The 13,958-nt window shown below is 45.6% G+C and overlaps 1 protein-coding gene across 7 annotated transcripts in view; it reads left to right on the top strand.

Moving 5' to 3' along the window:
* Nucleotides 1-13,958, top strand: part of LOC137384622 (cilia- and flagella-associated protein 54-like) — a 712,374-nt gene that overhangs the window by 166,574 nt on the left and 531,842 nt on the right. For all 7 annotated transcript variants that reach the window (XM_068058759.1, XM_068058758.1, XM_068058757.1 and 4 more), the window contains 2 exons: nt 7,822-7,950; nt 11,831-12,005. In XM_068058759.1, the coding sequence (XP_067914860.1) occupies nt 7,822-7,950; nt 11,831-12,005 (304 nt within the window). The remainder of the gene's footprint in view (nt 1-7,821; nt 7,951-11,830; nt 12,006-13,958) is intronic.

Here is a 13,958-nt window from a genome sequence, read left to right as displayed (position 1 = left end):
CGTTGATAGAGTTCGCGGGTTTGGAAGGTGCTGTCTAAGGAGCCTTGGTGCGTTGCTGCAGTGCATCTTGTAGATGGTACACACTGCTGCCACTGTGGTCGGTGGTGGAGGAAGAGAATATTTGTAGATGGGGTGCCAATCAAGCGGGCTGCTTTGTCCTGGATGGTGTCGAGCTTTTTGAATGTTGTTGCAGCTGCACCCATCCAGGCAAGTGGAGAGTATTCCATCACACTCCTGACTTGTGCCTTGTAGATGGTGGACAGGCTTTGGTGAGTCAGGAGGTGAGTTACTCGCCTCAGGATTCCTAGCCTCTGACCTGCTCTTGTAGCCATGGTATTTATATGGCTACTCCAGTTCAGTTTCTGGTCAATGGTAGCCCCTAGGATGTTGACAGTGGGGGATTCAGCGATGGTAATGCCACTGAATGTCAAGGGGAGATGGTTAGATTCTCTCTTGTTGGAGATGGTCATTGCCTGGCACTTGTGTGGCACGAATGTTACTTGCCACTTATCAGCCCAAGCCTGGATACTGTCCGAGTCTTGCTGCGTTTATACACGGACTGTTTCAGTACCTGAGGAGTCAAGAATGGTGCTGAACATTGTGCAAACATCAGCAAACATCCCCAATTCTGACCTTATGATTGAAGGAAGGTCATTGATGAAGCAGCTGAAGATGGTTGGGCCAAGGACACTACCTTGAGGAACTCCTGCAGTGATGTCCTGGAGCTGAGATGATTGACCTCCAACAACCACAACCATCTTCCTTTGTGCTAGGTATGACTCCAGCCAGCGGAGGGTTCTCCCTCTGATTCCCATTCACCTCAGTTTTGCTCGGGCTCCTTGATGCCATACTTGGTCAAATGCTGCCTTGATATCAAGGGCAGTCACTCTCACCTCACCTCCTGAGTTCAGCTCTTTTGTCTATGTTTGAACCAAGGCTGTAATGAGGTCTGGAGCTGAGTGGCCCTGGCGGAACCCAAACTGAGTGTCACTGAGCAGGTTATTACTAAGCAAGGGCGGCACAGTGGCGCAGTGGTTAGCACTGCAGCCTCACAGCTCCAGTGACCCAGTTTCAGTTCTGGGTACTGCCTGTGCGGAGTTTGCAAGTTCTCCCTGTGACCGCGTGGGTTTCTGCCGGGTGCTCCGGTTTCCTCCCACAGCCAAAGACTTGCAGGTTGTTAGGTAAATTGGCCATTGTAAATTGCCCCTAGTTTAGGTAGATGGTGGGGATTGGTCGGGAATATGGGATTAATGTAGGATTAGTATAAATGGGTGGTTGTTGGTCGGCACAGACTCGGTGGGCTGAAGGGCCTGTTTCAGTACTGTATCTTAAAATAAAATAAAATAAATTTAAAAGAAATAAGCAAGTGCCGCTTAATGGCACTGTTGATGACACCTTCCATCACTTTACTGATGATTGAGAGTAGACTGATGGGGCGATAATTGGCCGGGTTGGACTTGTCCTGCTTTTTGTGTACAGGACATACCTGGGCAATTTTCCACAGTGCAGGATAGATGCCAGTGTTGTAGCTGTGTTGGAACAGCTTGGCTAGGGGTGTGGCAAGGTCTGGAGCACAGGTCTTCAGTATTATTGCTGGAATATTGACAGGGTCCATACCCTTTGCAGTATCCAGTGCCTTCAGTCGTTTCTTGATATCACTCGGAGTGAATCGAATTGGCTGAAGTCTGGCATCTGTGATGCTGGGGACTTCAGGAGGGGGCCGAGATGGATCATCAACTCGGCACTTCTGGCTGAAGATTGAGGATGGGGATATTTGTGGACCCACCTCCTCCAGTTAGTTGTTTAATTGTCCACCACCATTCGTGGCTGGATGTGGCAGGACTACAGAGCTTAGTTCTGATCCGTTGGTTATGGGATTGCTTAGCTCTGTCTATCGCATGCTGCTTACGCAGTTTGGCACGCAGATAGTCCTGTGTTGTAGCTTCATTAGATTGACACCTCATTTTGAGGTATGCCTGGTGTTGCTCCTGGCATGCCCTCCTGCACTCCTCATTGAACCGGGGTTGGTCTCCTGGCTTGATGGTAATGGTAGAGTGGGGGATATGCTGGGCCATGAGGTTACAGATTGTGGTTGAGCACAATTCTGCTGCTGATGGCCCACAGCGCCTCATGGATGCCCAGTTTTGCATTGCTAGATCTGTTCGAAATCTATCCCATTTAGCGCGGTGGTAGTGCCACACAACATGGAGGAGGGTATCCTCAATGTGAAGGCGGGACTTCGTCTCCACAAGGACTGTTCAGTGGTCACGCTTACCAATACTGTCATGGACAGATGCATCTGCAGCAGGCAGATTGGTGAGGACAAGGTCAAGTATGTTTTCCCCTCTCGTTGGTTCCCTTACCACCTGCCGCATACCCAGTCTAGCAGCTATGCCCTTTAGGACTCGACCAGCTCGGTCAGTAGTGGTGCTACCAAGCCACTCTTGGTGATGGACATTGAAGTCCCCCACCCAGAGTGCATTCAGTGCCCTTGCCACCCTCAGTGCTTCCCCCAAATGCTGTTCAACATGGAGGAGTACTGACTCATCAGCTGAGGGAGGGCAGTAGGTGGTAATCAGCAGGAGGTTTCCTTGTCCATGTTTGACCTGATGCAATGAGACTTCATGGGGTCCAGAGTCGATGTTGAGGACTTCCAGGGCAACTCCCTCTCTACTGTATACCCTATGCTGCCACCTCTGCTGGGTCTGTCCTGCTGGTGGGACAGGTCATACCCGGGGATGGTGATGGCAGTGTCTGTGACATTGTCTGTCACTTATGATTCCGTGAGTATGACTATGTCAGGCTATTGCTTGACTAGTCTGTGGGACCGCTCTCCCAACGTTGGCACAAGCTCCCAGATGTTAGTAAGGAGGGCTTTGCAGGGTCGACAGGGCTGGATTTGCGATTGTCGTTTCCGGTGCCTAGGTTGATGCCGGGTGCTCCGTCCAGTTTCATTCCTTTTTATTGACTTCGTAGCGGTTAGATACAACTGAGTGGCTTGCTCGGCCATTTCAGAGGGCAGTTAAGAGTCAACCACATTGCTGTGGGTCTGGAGTCACATGTAGGCCAGACCAGGTAAGGACAGCAGATTTCCTTCCCTAAAGGGCATTAGTGAACCAGATGGGTTTTCATAACAATCGACAGTGGTTTCATGGCCATCATTAGACTAGCTTTTTAATTCCAGATTTATTAATTCAATTCAAATTCCACCTTCTGCTGTGGTGGGATTCGAACCCATGTCCCCAGAGTAATACCCTGGGTCTCTGGGTTACTAGTCCAGTGACAATACCACTACACCACCGCCTTCCCCGACTAATATATTTAATGACTTGTCCTCCACTCGCTTCTGCGGTAGAGAATGCCACACATTCACCACCCAAAATTTCTCCTCATCTCGGTTTCAAAATGGTATACCCCATATCCTGAGACTGTGACCCCTGGTTCTGGACTCCTCAGCCATCAGGAACATCCTTCCTGCTTCAGGCCTGTCTAGTCCTGTTCGAATTTTATAGGTTTTTATGAGATCCCCTCTCATTCTTCTAAACTTTAGTGAATATAGGCCTAGTTGACCCAGTCTCTCCTCATACGTTTCTCCTGCCATCCCAGGATTCAGCCTAGCAAATCTTCTTTGCACTCCCTCCATGGCAAGAACATCCTTCCTCAGATAAGGAGACCAAAGCTGCACACAATACTCCAGATGTGGTCTCACCAAGGACCTGTATAACTGCAGTAAGACATCCTTGCTCTTGTACTCAAATCCTCTTGCAATGAAGGCCCAACATACCATTCGCCTTCCTAACTGCTTGCTGCACCGGAATGCGTGCTTTCAGCGACTGGTGTACAAGGACACTCAGGTCTCGTTGCATGTCCCTCTTTCCCAATCTATCACCATTCAGATGATAATCTGCCTTTCTGTTTTTACAACCAAAGTGGATAACCTCACATTTATCCACATTATACTGCATCTGCCATGCATTTGCCCACTCACCCAACTTGTCCAAATCACATTGGAGCCTCTTTGCATCCTCCTCACAGCTCACATTCCCATCCACCCAGCTTTATGTCACCTGCAAACTTGGAAATGTTATATTTAGTTCCCTCACCCAAGTCATTAATATATATTGTGACTAGCTGGGGCCCAAGCACTGATCCCAACGGTACCCCACTAGTCAGTGCCTGCTTCCCAGAAAAAGACCCGTTTATTCCTACTCTCTGTTTCCTGTCTGTCAACCAATTCTCAATGCATGTCAGTATATTGCTCCCATTTCCATGTGCTTTAATTTTGCATACTAACCTCTTATGTGGGATCTTATCAAAAGCCTTCTGAAAATCCAAAAACACCACATCCACTGGTTTTCCCTTATCTATTCTACTAGTTACATCCTCAAAAAATTCTAGTAGATTTGTTAAGCATGATTTCCCTTTCATAAACCCATGCTGACCGCTAATGCTTTCCAGGTGTTCTGCTATCACATCCTTTATAATAGACTCTCGCATTTTCCTCACTACTGATGTAAGACTAACTGGTCTGTAATTGCCTGTTTTTTCTCTCCCTCCTTTTTTAAATAGTGGGGTTACATTTGCCACCCTCCAATCTGTAGGAACTGCTCTAGAGTCCATAGAATTTTGGAAGATGACCACCAATGCATCTGCTATTTCCAGGGCCGCTTCCTTTAGTACTCTGGGATGTAGATTCTCAGGCCCTGGGGATCTTTCAGCCTTTAACCCCATTAATTTCCCAAGCACTTTTTTTTTACTAATACTGATTTCCTTCAGTTCCTCCCTCTCATTAGACCCTTGGTTCCCGAACATTTCTGGGAGGTTATTTGTGTCCTCCTTTGTGAAGACAGAACAGGACCTGGTGCCTTATCAACTTTAAGCACAAACAACCTACCAATACCTCCTCCTTATCAATTTTAAACCCTTCAAGTGTCTGAATTCCCTCCTCTTTTCCATGACTTGCGCAGCATCTTCTTCCTTGGTAAAAACAGATGCAAAGTATTCATTCAATATCTCAGCTACGCCCCTTGCCTCCATGTGTAAATACCATTTTGGTCCCTAATTGGCCCCACTCCTCCTTTTACCACCCTTTTACTATCTTTATGCCTTCAGGAGATTTTTGGATACCCTTTTATGTTAGCTGCCAGTCCCTTTTCGTGCTCTCTCTTTGCTTCTCTTATTTGCATTTTCACTTACCCTCTGAACCTTCTATATTTAGTCTGGTTCTCAGTTGTATTATCCACCTGACATCTATCATAAGCACACTTTTTTTTCATCTTAATCTCTATCTCTTTTGTCATCCTGGAAGCTCTGGATTTGTTGGCCCTACCTTTCCCAATTGTGGGATGTTACGAGCAGGTGGTTAATTGATTTTTTTTAAACCAAATTTCCCTGTATTTCCCACCACCTGTCCGTAAACACATTATGTTTGAATTTTTCCCTCCCTTAAACCCTGACTAGTAAATGACCGCAACAACAGCATGGTTGTTAAAGTTAAAACAAAGAAGTAGGGTTTATTAACATATACTCTTCAACTCAGGAAGGGGATTAACTTCGCAACACACGCATACAAAAAAAACATACAAGGAAATGTTAAAGGCATAAAAAAAGACATTTACTAAATAGAAAATTATCTTAACTACAAGCTAACATGGATTTCAGTTACAACTCGAGTCCTTTTTTTAAATTAATGGAAAGTCCAAAATTGGAGATCACCGACTGGAAATGCCGGATAGGGGAAGGAGTTGTTGAGAATACCTCTTCTCTTACAATTTCTTCTTCTTCTTGCACTCTCGGATATAAGTGGAGGCAGCTTAATTTGCTGAAGTCACCTTTTCCTTCGACGGAGAGAAAAGCTGGCAGAAAACAGGTTTTCTTCTTGTTTATTGCAGACTGTGTCTTTTTAATTTTCTTGCTTGTAGGAAAGGTCTCAGAGAAGAGTGTAAAGAGAGGTGTGCAACTTCAGGCAGCTGTGCTAGTCTTCCCAAAGCAGCTATGGTTTCTGAACAAGCTGTATCTTCAACTCCTAGTTTCACATCCAGGCAGGCTGAAAAGGCAGCTCCTGGGTCCTGTAACTAGATCCTTTCAAGTAGTTGTCCCACGTGATCTCCCTTCTCCATTTTAACAATTAGAACACAGAAGTAAAAACTTGAACATGTATAAAATGGCAGTTGACAATAATACTCAAGTGCACAAAACATAATTTACAATTGGTTGTTATTTGTTCATGACAATTTTTCAGTTGATTTTCATCTGTTCATGACAGGGAATATACTTTGTGCCCAAACTATAGCTTTGATGGATATACTTGCTTTGGAGGTGGTACAGCAAAGGTTCACTGGATTGATTCCTGGAATGAGAGTGTTGTCCTATAAAGAGAGGTTTAGAAGGATGAGAGGTGATCTCATTGAAACATATAGGATTATGTAGCGGCTTGACAGAGTAGCTGCTGAGAGTCTGTTTCCCCTGGCTGGAGAATCAAGAACTAGGAGGTCCTAGCCTCAGGATAAGGGGTTGATCTTTTAAGACTGAGGTGAGGAGAAATTTCTCAACTCAGAGGATTGTGAATCTTTGGAACTTTTTGCTGCAGAGAGCTGTGGATGCTCAGTCGTTGAATATATTCAAGGCTGAGATAGATTTTTGGACAGTAGGGTAATCAAGAGATATGGGGATCAGGTAGAGAAGTGAAATGGTCAGCCACGATCTTACTGAATGGCAGACCAGTCTCGAGGGGCTGTAAGGCCTACCCCTGCTCCTATTTCTTATGTGATTATCCTTGTCCAGTTCTTTGCTGTCTGCTGTTATACACCACCATCTCCTGCAAGAATGAGGAAAGTATATCAGTGAGTGTTATGTTTGGGTGATATGGCTGCCATGGTAGAATAGCTGTCTGTGTGTGTGAGAGCTGTGAGTTCTGGGTATGAAGCTTGCAACAGAGCTAGGTGTGTGAGGGTGAGGTAAAGCTTATGAATGTTATTATTGAGTTCTGATTGATAGAGATTATTGGTAGGTGAGTGATGGGGGTGTGGTGAATTGAGCAGTGTATGAGGCTGTTGCTGCTGTTGGTGGGATATGGCTTTTGAATTAGAAGTAATTCACCTTGACAAGTCGGGCGAGATCATTTAACTTCTTCCTTCACTGTATCCTTGTTCAACAAGCAACGCTCTTGGCATTGACATCTGCTGCTATTTCTTCCCACTGCCTCCTGAGCATACGTCAAGAGGGTCTCCTGCCTCCATGCCGACATAGGTCATTTCTCCTCACTTCTACCTCTTCCACCAAGACCTCCAGCCCAATATCAGAAAACCATTGTTCACTGTTTCTTGCATCCCCAGCCATTCTTCAGTCTTTGATAGCCCAGATTCAGTTCACAAAAGACTGCCACCATTCCCTACAGCCACAATGCATTTGCCCAAGAGGTGCAGGCTGCCTTTAAGTAACACTTGCAATATCGATCCCCTTGCACTGATGTATGCAGCCAATGAACAGTGCAGGAAGTGCTGGCTGTGTGCAGCAATCATTTAAAACAATAGGCAGCATGAATTTAACGTTCTGCGTCCATTTTGGGTCACATCCAAGCTCTCCCCGACTGTTTTTCTGATTTGCTGGACTTTCTCAATTAAGACTGAGGTTTTCTGATAACCAATATTTTTTGTTTAATTTTTAATCTTAAAAATCCAGAAAAGCTTACAGCTGATTTCAACCAATTTTTCTTTGTTTTTTGCAAATTCCAGAAAAAATAAAACAACCTAAAACCTTAAAATTTCCGACTTAAAGGGAACCACAAAGGTGTGATTGGTATGTACTGTACTTACTTTTCAGAAACACCCAGCTGAACAACTTGATATTGCATGTAAAATGCTCGAGAAGGCAATGCTTGGTATGGCTGCAGCTCGCTCAGCAGCTAGTTCAACAGATAGAAGCTTGTTGATCGACAACAGCTGTATAAAGGTAAGAAAAGCTATCAATTGACCTCAGTGATGAGTGCTTTTGGCAGGTCAGCTAAGGAGGTGACATCTGTTAAATAAGGCCACTATGGCCATCTACCATCTCAAACTGTTGAGGATGCCATCGATGGATGTGAATTCAAGGTTAATTTCAAGGGCTGATTTTAACCCTCTACACCTGTTGGAAACTGGGCAACTGATAGTTAAAATGGCCTCACCGACTTATCCACACCAATCCTTCTCCTTTCCCATGGGTTGCAATTTAAACCAGTTTTTTAGGGCAGGCAAATGGACACATGCTAGAAGGCAGTGAGGTCCTTCTCTAAAGATATTGATGGGGCTTCAGTGACATCCTCAATTACAACTGCAATTTTAACCTATTCTTGAGCAGGAAAGCTGTTTGTAATTTCCCTGCCAGGTCAACCTGGTGGTGAACAGATCCAAGATCAGAACAGGCCAGAAAGATGAGTTAATCATTTTCTTGTTTGTTCGTGGGCCATAGGAATAAGAATGCTCATCCCAGCCCCACAAGGAGACCTTAGGCCTCCTCTGCCCTGGGCTATGTTCCCTCTCCCATGAGTGCAAGTCCTCCTGGCTCACCTCTCAACCACTTATCTGAGTGCCAGGAACCATTACCTTAGATCCCCAGTGGCGCCCATTGCCCCCCTGAAATCCCACATTTCACCAGGTTCAGGCAGTAAGGGCCTGATTGGGTCCATAGAGATGAGGCCAGGGACTTAAAATCTCATGGGTCTCACGCTACTGTGGGCCAGACAGTTTGCTGTCCACTTTGGCCTCTGGTCGTATGACTCCCATTATCAGGACTTTGGTGTCTGTGACGTATAATGTGTACAGTAGCCCTGGGTACCCCAAGGCCGCATGCACTGAAAATAGATATGAGAGGGTTGGGAATACATACTCTTGCTTAATTTCTATGAACTAACTTGGCATGCACTAACTGCAGAAACAGGCCCTGCTCTGTCTCTCAGTCCTGGAAATCCTGAGCAGTTTAAAGGTTTTTCAGAGACTTGGCAAATAGTGTCTCTCATCGAGTCATAGAGTTATACAGCACAGAAACCCATCGTGTCTGTGCCGGCCATCAAGCACCTAACTATTCTAATCCCATTTTCCAGCCCTTGGCCCATAGCATTGTATGCTATGGCGTTTCAAGTGCTCATCTAAATACTTATGAAATGTTGTGAGGGTTCCTGCCTTTACCACCCCTTCAGGCAGTGCGTTCCAGATTCTATCCACCCTCTGGGTGAAATTTTTTTTCCTCAACTCCCCTCTAAACTACCTGCACCTTACCTTAAATCTATGCCCCTGGTTATTGACCCCTCCATGAAGGGAGAAAGTTTCTTCCTATCTAACCTATCAATGCCCCTCATAAATTTGTATACCTTAATGATATCTCCCCTCAGTCTTCTCTGCTCTAAGTAAAACAACCCTAGCCTTTTCAGTCTCTCTTCGTAGCTGAAATGCTCCAGCCCAGGCAACATCCTGGTGAATCTCCTCTGCACCCTCTCCAGTGCAGTCACTTCCTTCCTATAGTGTGGTGCCCAGAACTGTACACAGTACTCCAGCTGCGGCCTAACTAGTGTTTTATACAGCTCCATCATAACCTCCCTGCTCTTATATTCTATGGCTCGGCTAAGGAAGGCAAGTACCCCATATGCCTTCCTAACCACCTTATCTACCCGTACTGCTGCCCTCAGTGATCTATGGACAAGTACGCCAAGGTCCCTCTGACCTTCTGTACTTCCTAGGGTCCTAACATCCATTGTATATTCCCTTGCCTTGTTAGTCCTCCCGAAATGCATCACCTCACACCTCTCAGGATTAAATTCCATTTGCCACAGCTCTGCCCATCTTACCAGCCCATCTATATCATCCTGTAATCTAAGGCTTTCCTCCTCATTATTTACGACACCACCATTTTTCATGTCATCTGCGAACTTACTGATCATACCTCCTATATTCACGTCTAAATCATTAATGTACACTGCAAACAGCAAGGGTCCCAGCACCGATCCCTGCGGTACACCACTGGTCACAGGCTTCCACTCGCAAAAACAACCCTCGACCATTACCCTCTGCCTCCTGCCACTAAGCCAATTTTGGATCCAAATTGCCAAACTGTCCTGGATCCCTTGGGCTCTTACCTTCTTAATCAATCTCCCATGCGGGACCTTATCAAAAGCCTTACTGAAGTCTATGTAGACTACATCAGTTGCTTTACCCTCATCTACACATCTCGGCACCACCTCGAAAAATTCAATCAAGTTAGTTCAATCCCCCGACACAGCCGTGCTGACTTCCCTGATTAATCCCGTCCTCTCCAAGTGGAGATTAATCCTGTCCGTCAGAATATTTTCCAATCATTTCCCATTACTGATGTTAGACTCACCAGCCTGTAATTACCTGGTTTATCCCTGCTACCCTTCTTGAATAATGGTACCACATTCGCTGTCCTCCAATCCTCTGGTACCTCTCCTGTGGCCAGAGAGGATTTGAAAATTTGTGTCAAAGCCCCTGCAATATCCTCCCTTGCCTCACATAACAGCCTGGGATACATCTCATCTGGGCCTGGGGATTTATCCACTTTTAAGCCCGCTAAAACAGCTAATACTTCCTCCCTTTCAATGCTAATATGTTCAAGTATATCACATTCCCCCTCCCTGATCTCTACACCTACATCGTCCTTCTCCATAGTGAACACAGATGAAAAGTAATCATTTAAAACCTCACCTACATCCTCCGGCTCCACACACAGATCGCTACTTTGGTCCCTAATGGGCCCTACTCTTTCCCTGGTTATCCTCTTGCTCCCCTACACTTTCTATACTCCTCTAGTCCCTCTGCTGTTTTCAGCGTTCTGAATCTACCATAAGCCTCCTTTTTTTCCCTTATCCAATCCCCTATATCCCTTGATATCCAGGGTTCCCTGGACTTGTTGGTCCTACCCTTCACCTTAACGGGTACATGTTGGCTCTGAACTCTCACTATTTCCTCTTTGAATGACTCCCACTGATCTGATGTAGACTTTCCTACAAGTAACTGCTCCCAGTCCACAGTCTCTGACTTTGTTTTCTGACCTTTGAATCTGTGGATTGGGAATTTTCCCAGGGCAAAGGGCAAAAAAACCAACCCCAAAACATTATTATTTCCTATTGCTTGCTTGACCTTTTTTTTATTCATTCATGGGATGTGGATGACGCTGGCCAGACCAGCATTTATTGACCATCCCTAATTGCCCTTGAGAAGGTGGTGGTGAGCTGCTTTCTTGAACCACTGCAGTCCATTTGAGGTAGGTACACCCACAGTGCTGTTAGGAAGGGAGTTCCAGGATTTTGACCCAGCCTCAGTGAAGGAATGACGATATAGTTCCAAGCCAGGATGTTGTGTGGTATGGAGGGGAACTTGCAGGTGGTGGTGTTCCCATGCATCTGCTGCCCTTATCCTTCTAGGTGGTAAAGGTCGTGGGTTTGGAAGGTGCTGTCTAAGGAGCCTTGATGTGTTGCTGCAATGCACCTTGTAGATGGTACACACTGCTGCCACTGTGCATCGGTGGTGAAGGGAGTGAATGTTTATAGATGGAGTGGGCTGCTTTGTCCTGGATGTTGTCGAGCTTCTTGAGTGTTGTTGGAGCTGCACCCATCCAGGCAAGTGGAGAGTATTCCATCACACTGCTGACTTATGCCTTGCAGATGGTGGACAGGCTTTGGGGAGTCAGGAGGTGAGTTACTCGTCACAGAATTCCCAGCCTCTGACCTGCTCTTATAGCCACGGTATTTATGTGGCGACTCCAGTTCGGTTTCTGGTCAATGGTAACCCCCAGGATGTTGAACAGTTGCACTGTTCAATTTATTTTGTCTTTGTTGCAGTTAGAGGAGCCTATTCACCAGTCAACCAGCCGATCAGATCTACAAGAACAAGATGAAGATTCACAAGCTGAATCTTATAAAGCAACAGCTGTCCACAGTCTTATCATGGATTTACATCTTGAGCTTATTCAGGTTTATTACAGAGTGGCATTTAAACTTCTCAAGACAAATCTTGGTTAGTTAATGCCTCTTCCAACTTTGTAAATCTTTAATTATTTAATAGACTAATATAATAATTAAAATGATATCTTGTAACATTTAAAATTATATATGAGAATTTATTTATTTTTTGGTCAGGTGGCAGCAATTTTTATCATAATATGGATTCCTTAATTTCTCTCCAGTTCTTGCAGCTGCTCGTTAAGAGTGGATGAGGTGACCTGCTGTTAGGCACCAGCCAATGTTACTTTTAGCTAGCTGTCTGCTTCCTCTTCTCTCCCTTTGTGGAAAGGATCTCTATTCTGTAGCACAACTGAGGTCAGCAATTCTGCTAGGTGGGAATTTCCTCTTCTGTGGCATATTGATTGCCTATTTTTCTGTGACACTTTGCTGCTTATATAAGATCCGTATTCTGCTGTAAAATCCACTTTTGCTCCTTAGTGAAGGTCGTTCGTAAATTTGAATGCTGATTTCTTCCAGTTGTTTTCCTATTTCTGTGTTTTGGTGACATCTCCCCCTCAGTCCAATAGTGGCTTTTGGGTACGTACTCAAATTGGCAGGACGTGACTAGTGGTGTCCCTCAGGGATCTGTACTGGGCCTCGGCTTTCCACTATATTTTTAAATGATTTACATAAAGGAATGGAGAGCCGTATATCCAAGTTTGCTGATGGCGCCAAGTTAACTGGCACAGTAAATAGTGTAGATGGGAGCAGAAAGTTGCAAAGGGACACTGATAGATTATGTGAGTGTGTAAAACTGTGGCAGATGGAATTCAACATGGAGAAGTCTGGGTTCATCCATTTGGAACCTAAGGAATACAGATCAGAGTATTTTCTGAATGGTGAGAAATTAGGGACTGGGGCGGAGCACAGAGATTTAGGGGTGCAAGTACAGAAATCACTAAAAGCTCGTGGACAGGTGCAAAAATTAATTAAAAAGGCAAATGCAATGCCAGCCTTTATCTTAAGGGGGTGGGAATAGAGAAAATCTTATTTCCTCTGGTGGAGGTGTCCAGAACGAGGGGGCATAATCTTAAATTAGAGCCAGGCCATTCATGATGATGTCAGGAAGCACTTCTTTACACGAAGGGTCGTGGAAATCAGGAACGCTCGCTCCCAAAAAGCTGTTGAAGCGAGAACGGCGGCATACTTCAAAAACAGCGTGGTGCATGCACGTGCGCCGCGGAACCACCGCGATATTTCGTGCGGCAACTCATTAACATAGAGGGGGCAGATTGCCCACCCTGATTACATAGAGGGGGCGGGCACTTCGTCTCCGGCAATGGCATCTAGCATCATTGCGCTGGTGCCACTTTTAAAGGGCTTCACGCCCTTGTTGGTGTTTTTACTTTTTAAAGTGAAATGGATGTGACATGGAAATTTATAAGTTTAATAAAAGATCAAAGGCCTCCCCCCACCCCCGCCATGACCATACACTTTCATTTATTGTTATTTCCCCACTAAAAAAAATGTTGTTCCCATCCTGAACTTCCCCCACGAACTTCATTACCTTTGCCCTTCAAATCCTTCCCATCATCCCCTCAGCCAGTCGAAACAGTTTACCCGCTCCTCACCCTGCCCTGAAAATTCCACTCCTCCCCTGCTCCACCAGCATTACACCTCGGATCTCCAGAGATCCCCAGCTGTGGGACTTCCGGCCACCGGCTAGAATATCGGCATGGGACAGCCATCGGGATAAGGTCGGTGCTTATGCAGTCATTTTAATGTAATTGTCATATTAAAATAAAGTCTCCGTCGCCATATGGCTGGGAGGTCGCCATGAGGCCTTGCCGCCATTGGTAAAATGGGGCGGGGTCTTACTGGCATCGAGGTCCGTGGCAGGCCTCTCCTGGAAGGATAATCCGGGCCCCCCTGCCATGATCCCTGATGTCAGGGGGCTTATAAAATTCAGCCCTTGATGTTGTATTTGGCTCTGAATTGAACATCTGACCACATAGCCATGCCAGCA

Source organism: Heterodontus francisci, chromosome 27, assembly GCF_036365525.1.
Source record: "Heterodontus francisci isolate sHetFra1 chromosome 27, sHetFra1.hap1, whole genome shotgun sequence".
Lineage (NCBI taxonomy): Eukaryota > Metazoa > Chordata > Chondrichthyes > Heterodontiformes > Heterodontidae > Heterodontus > Heterodontus francisci.
The sequence above is the reverse complement of the archived record's forward strand: the minus strand, read 5'-3'. Positions and strand labels throughout refer to the sequence as shown.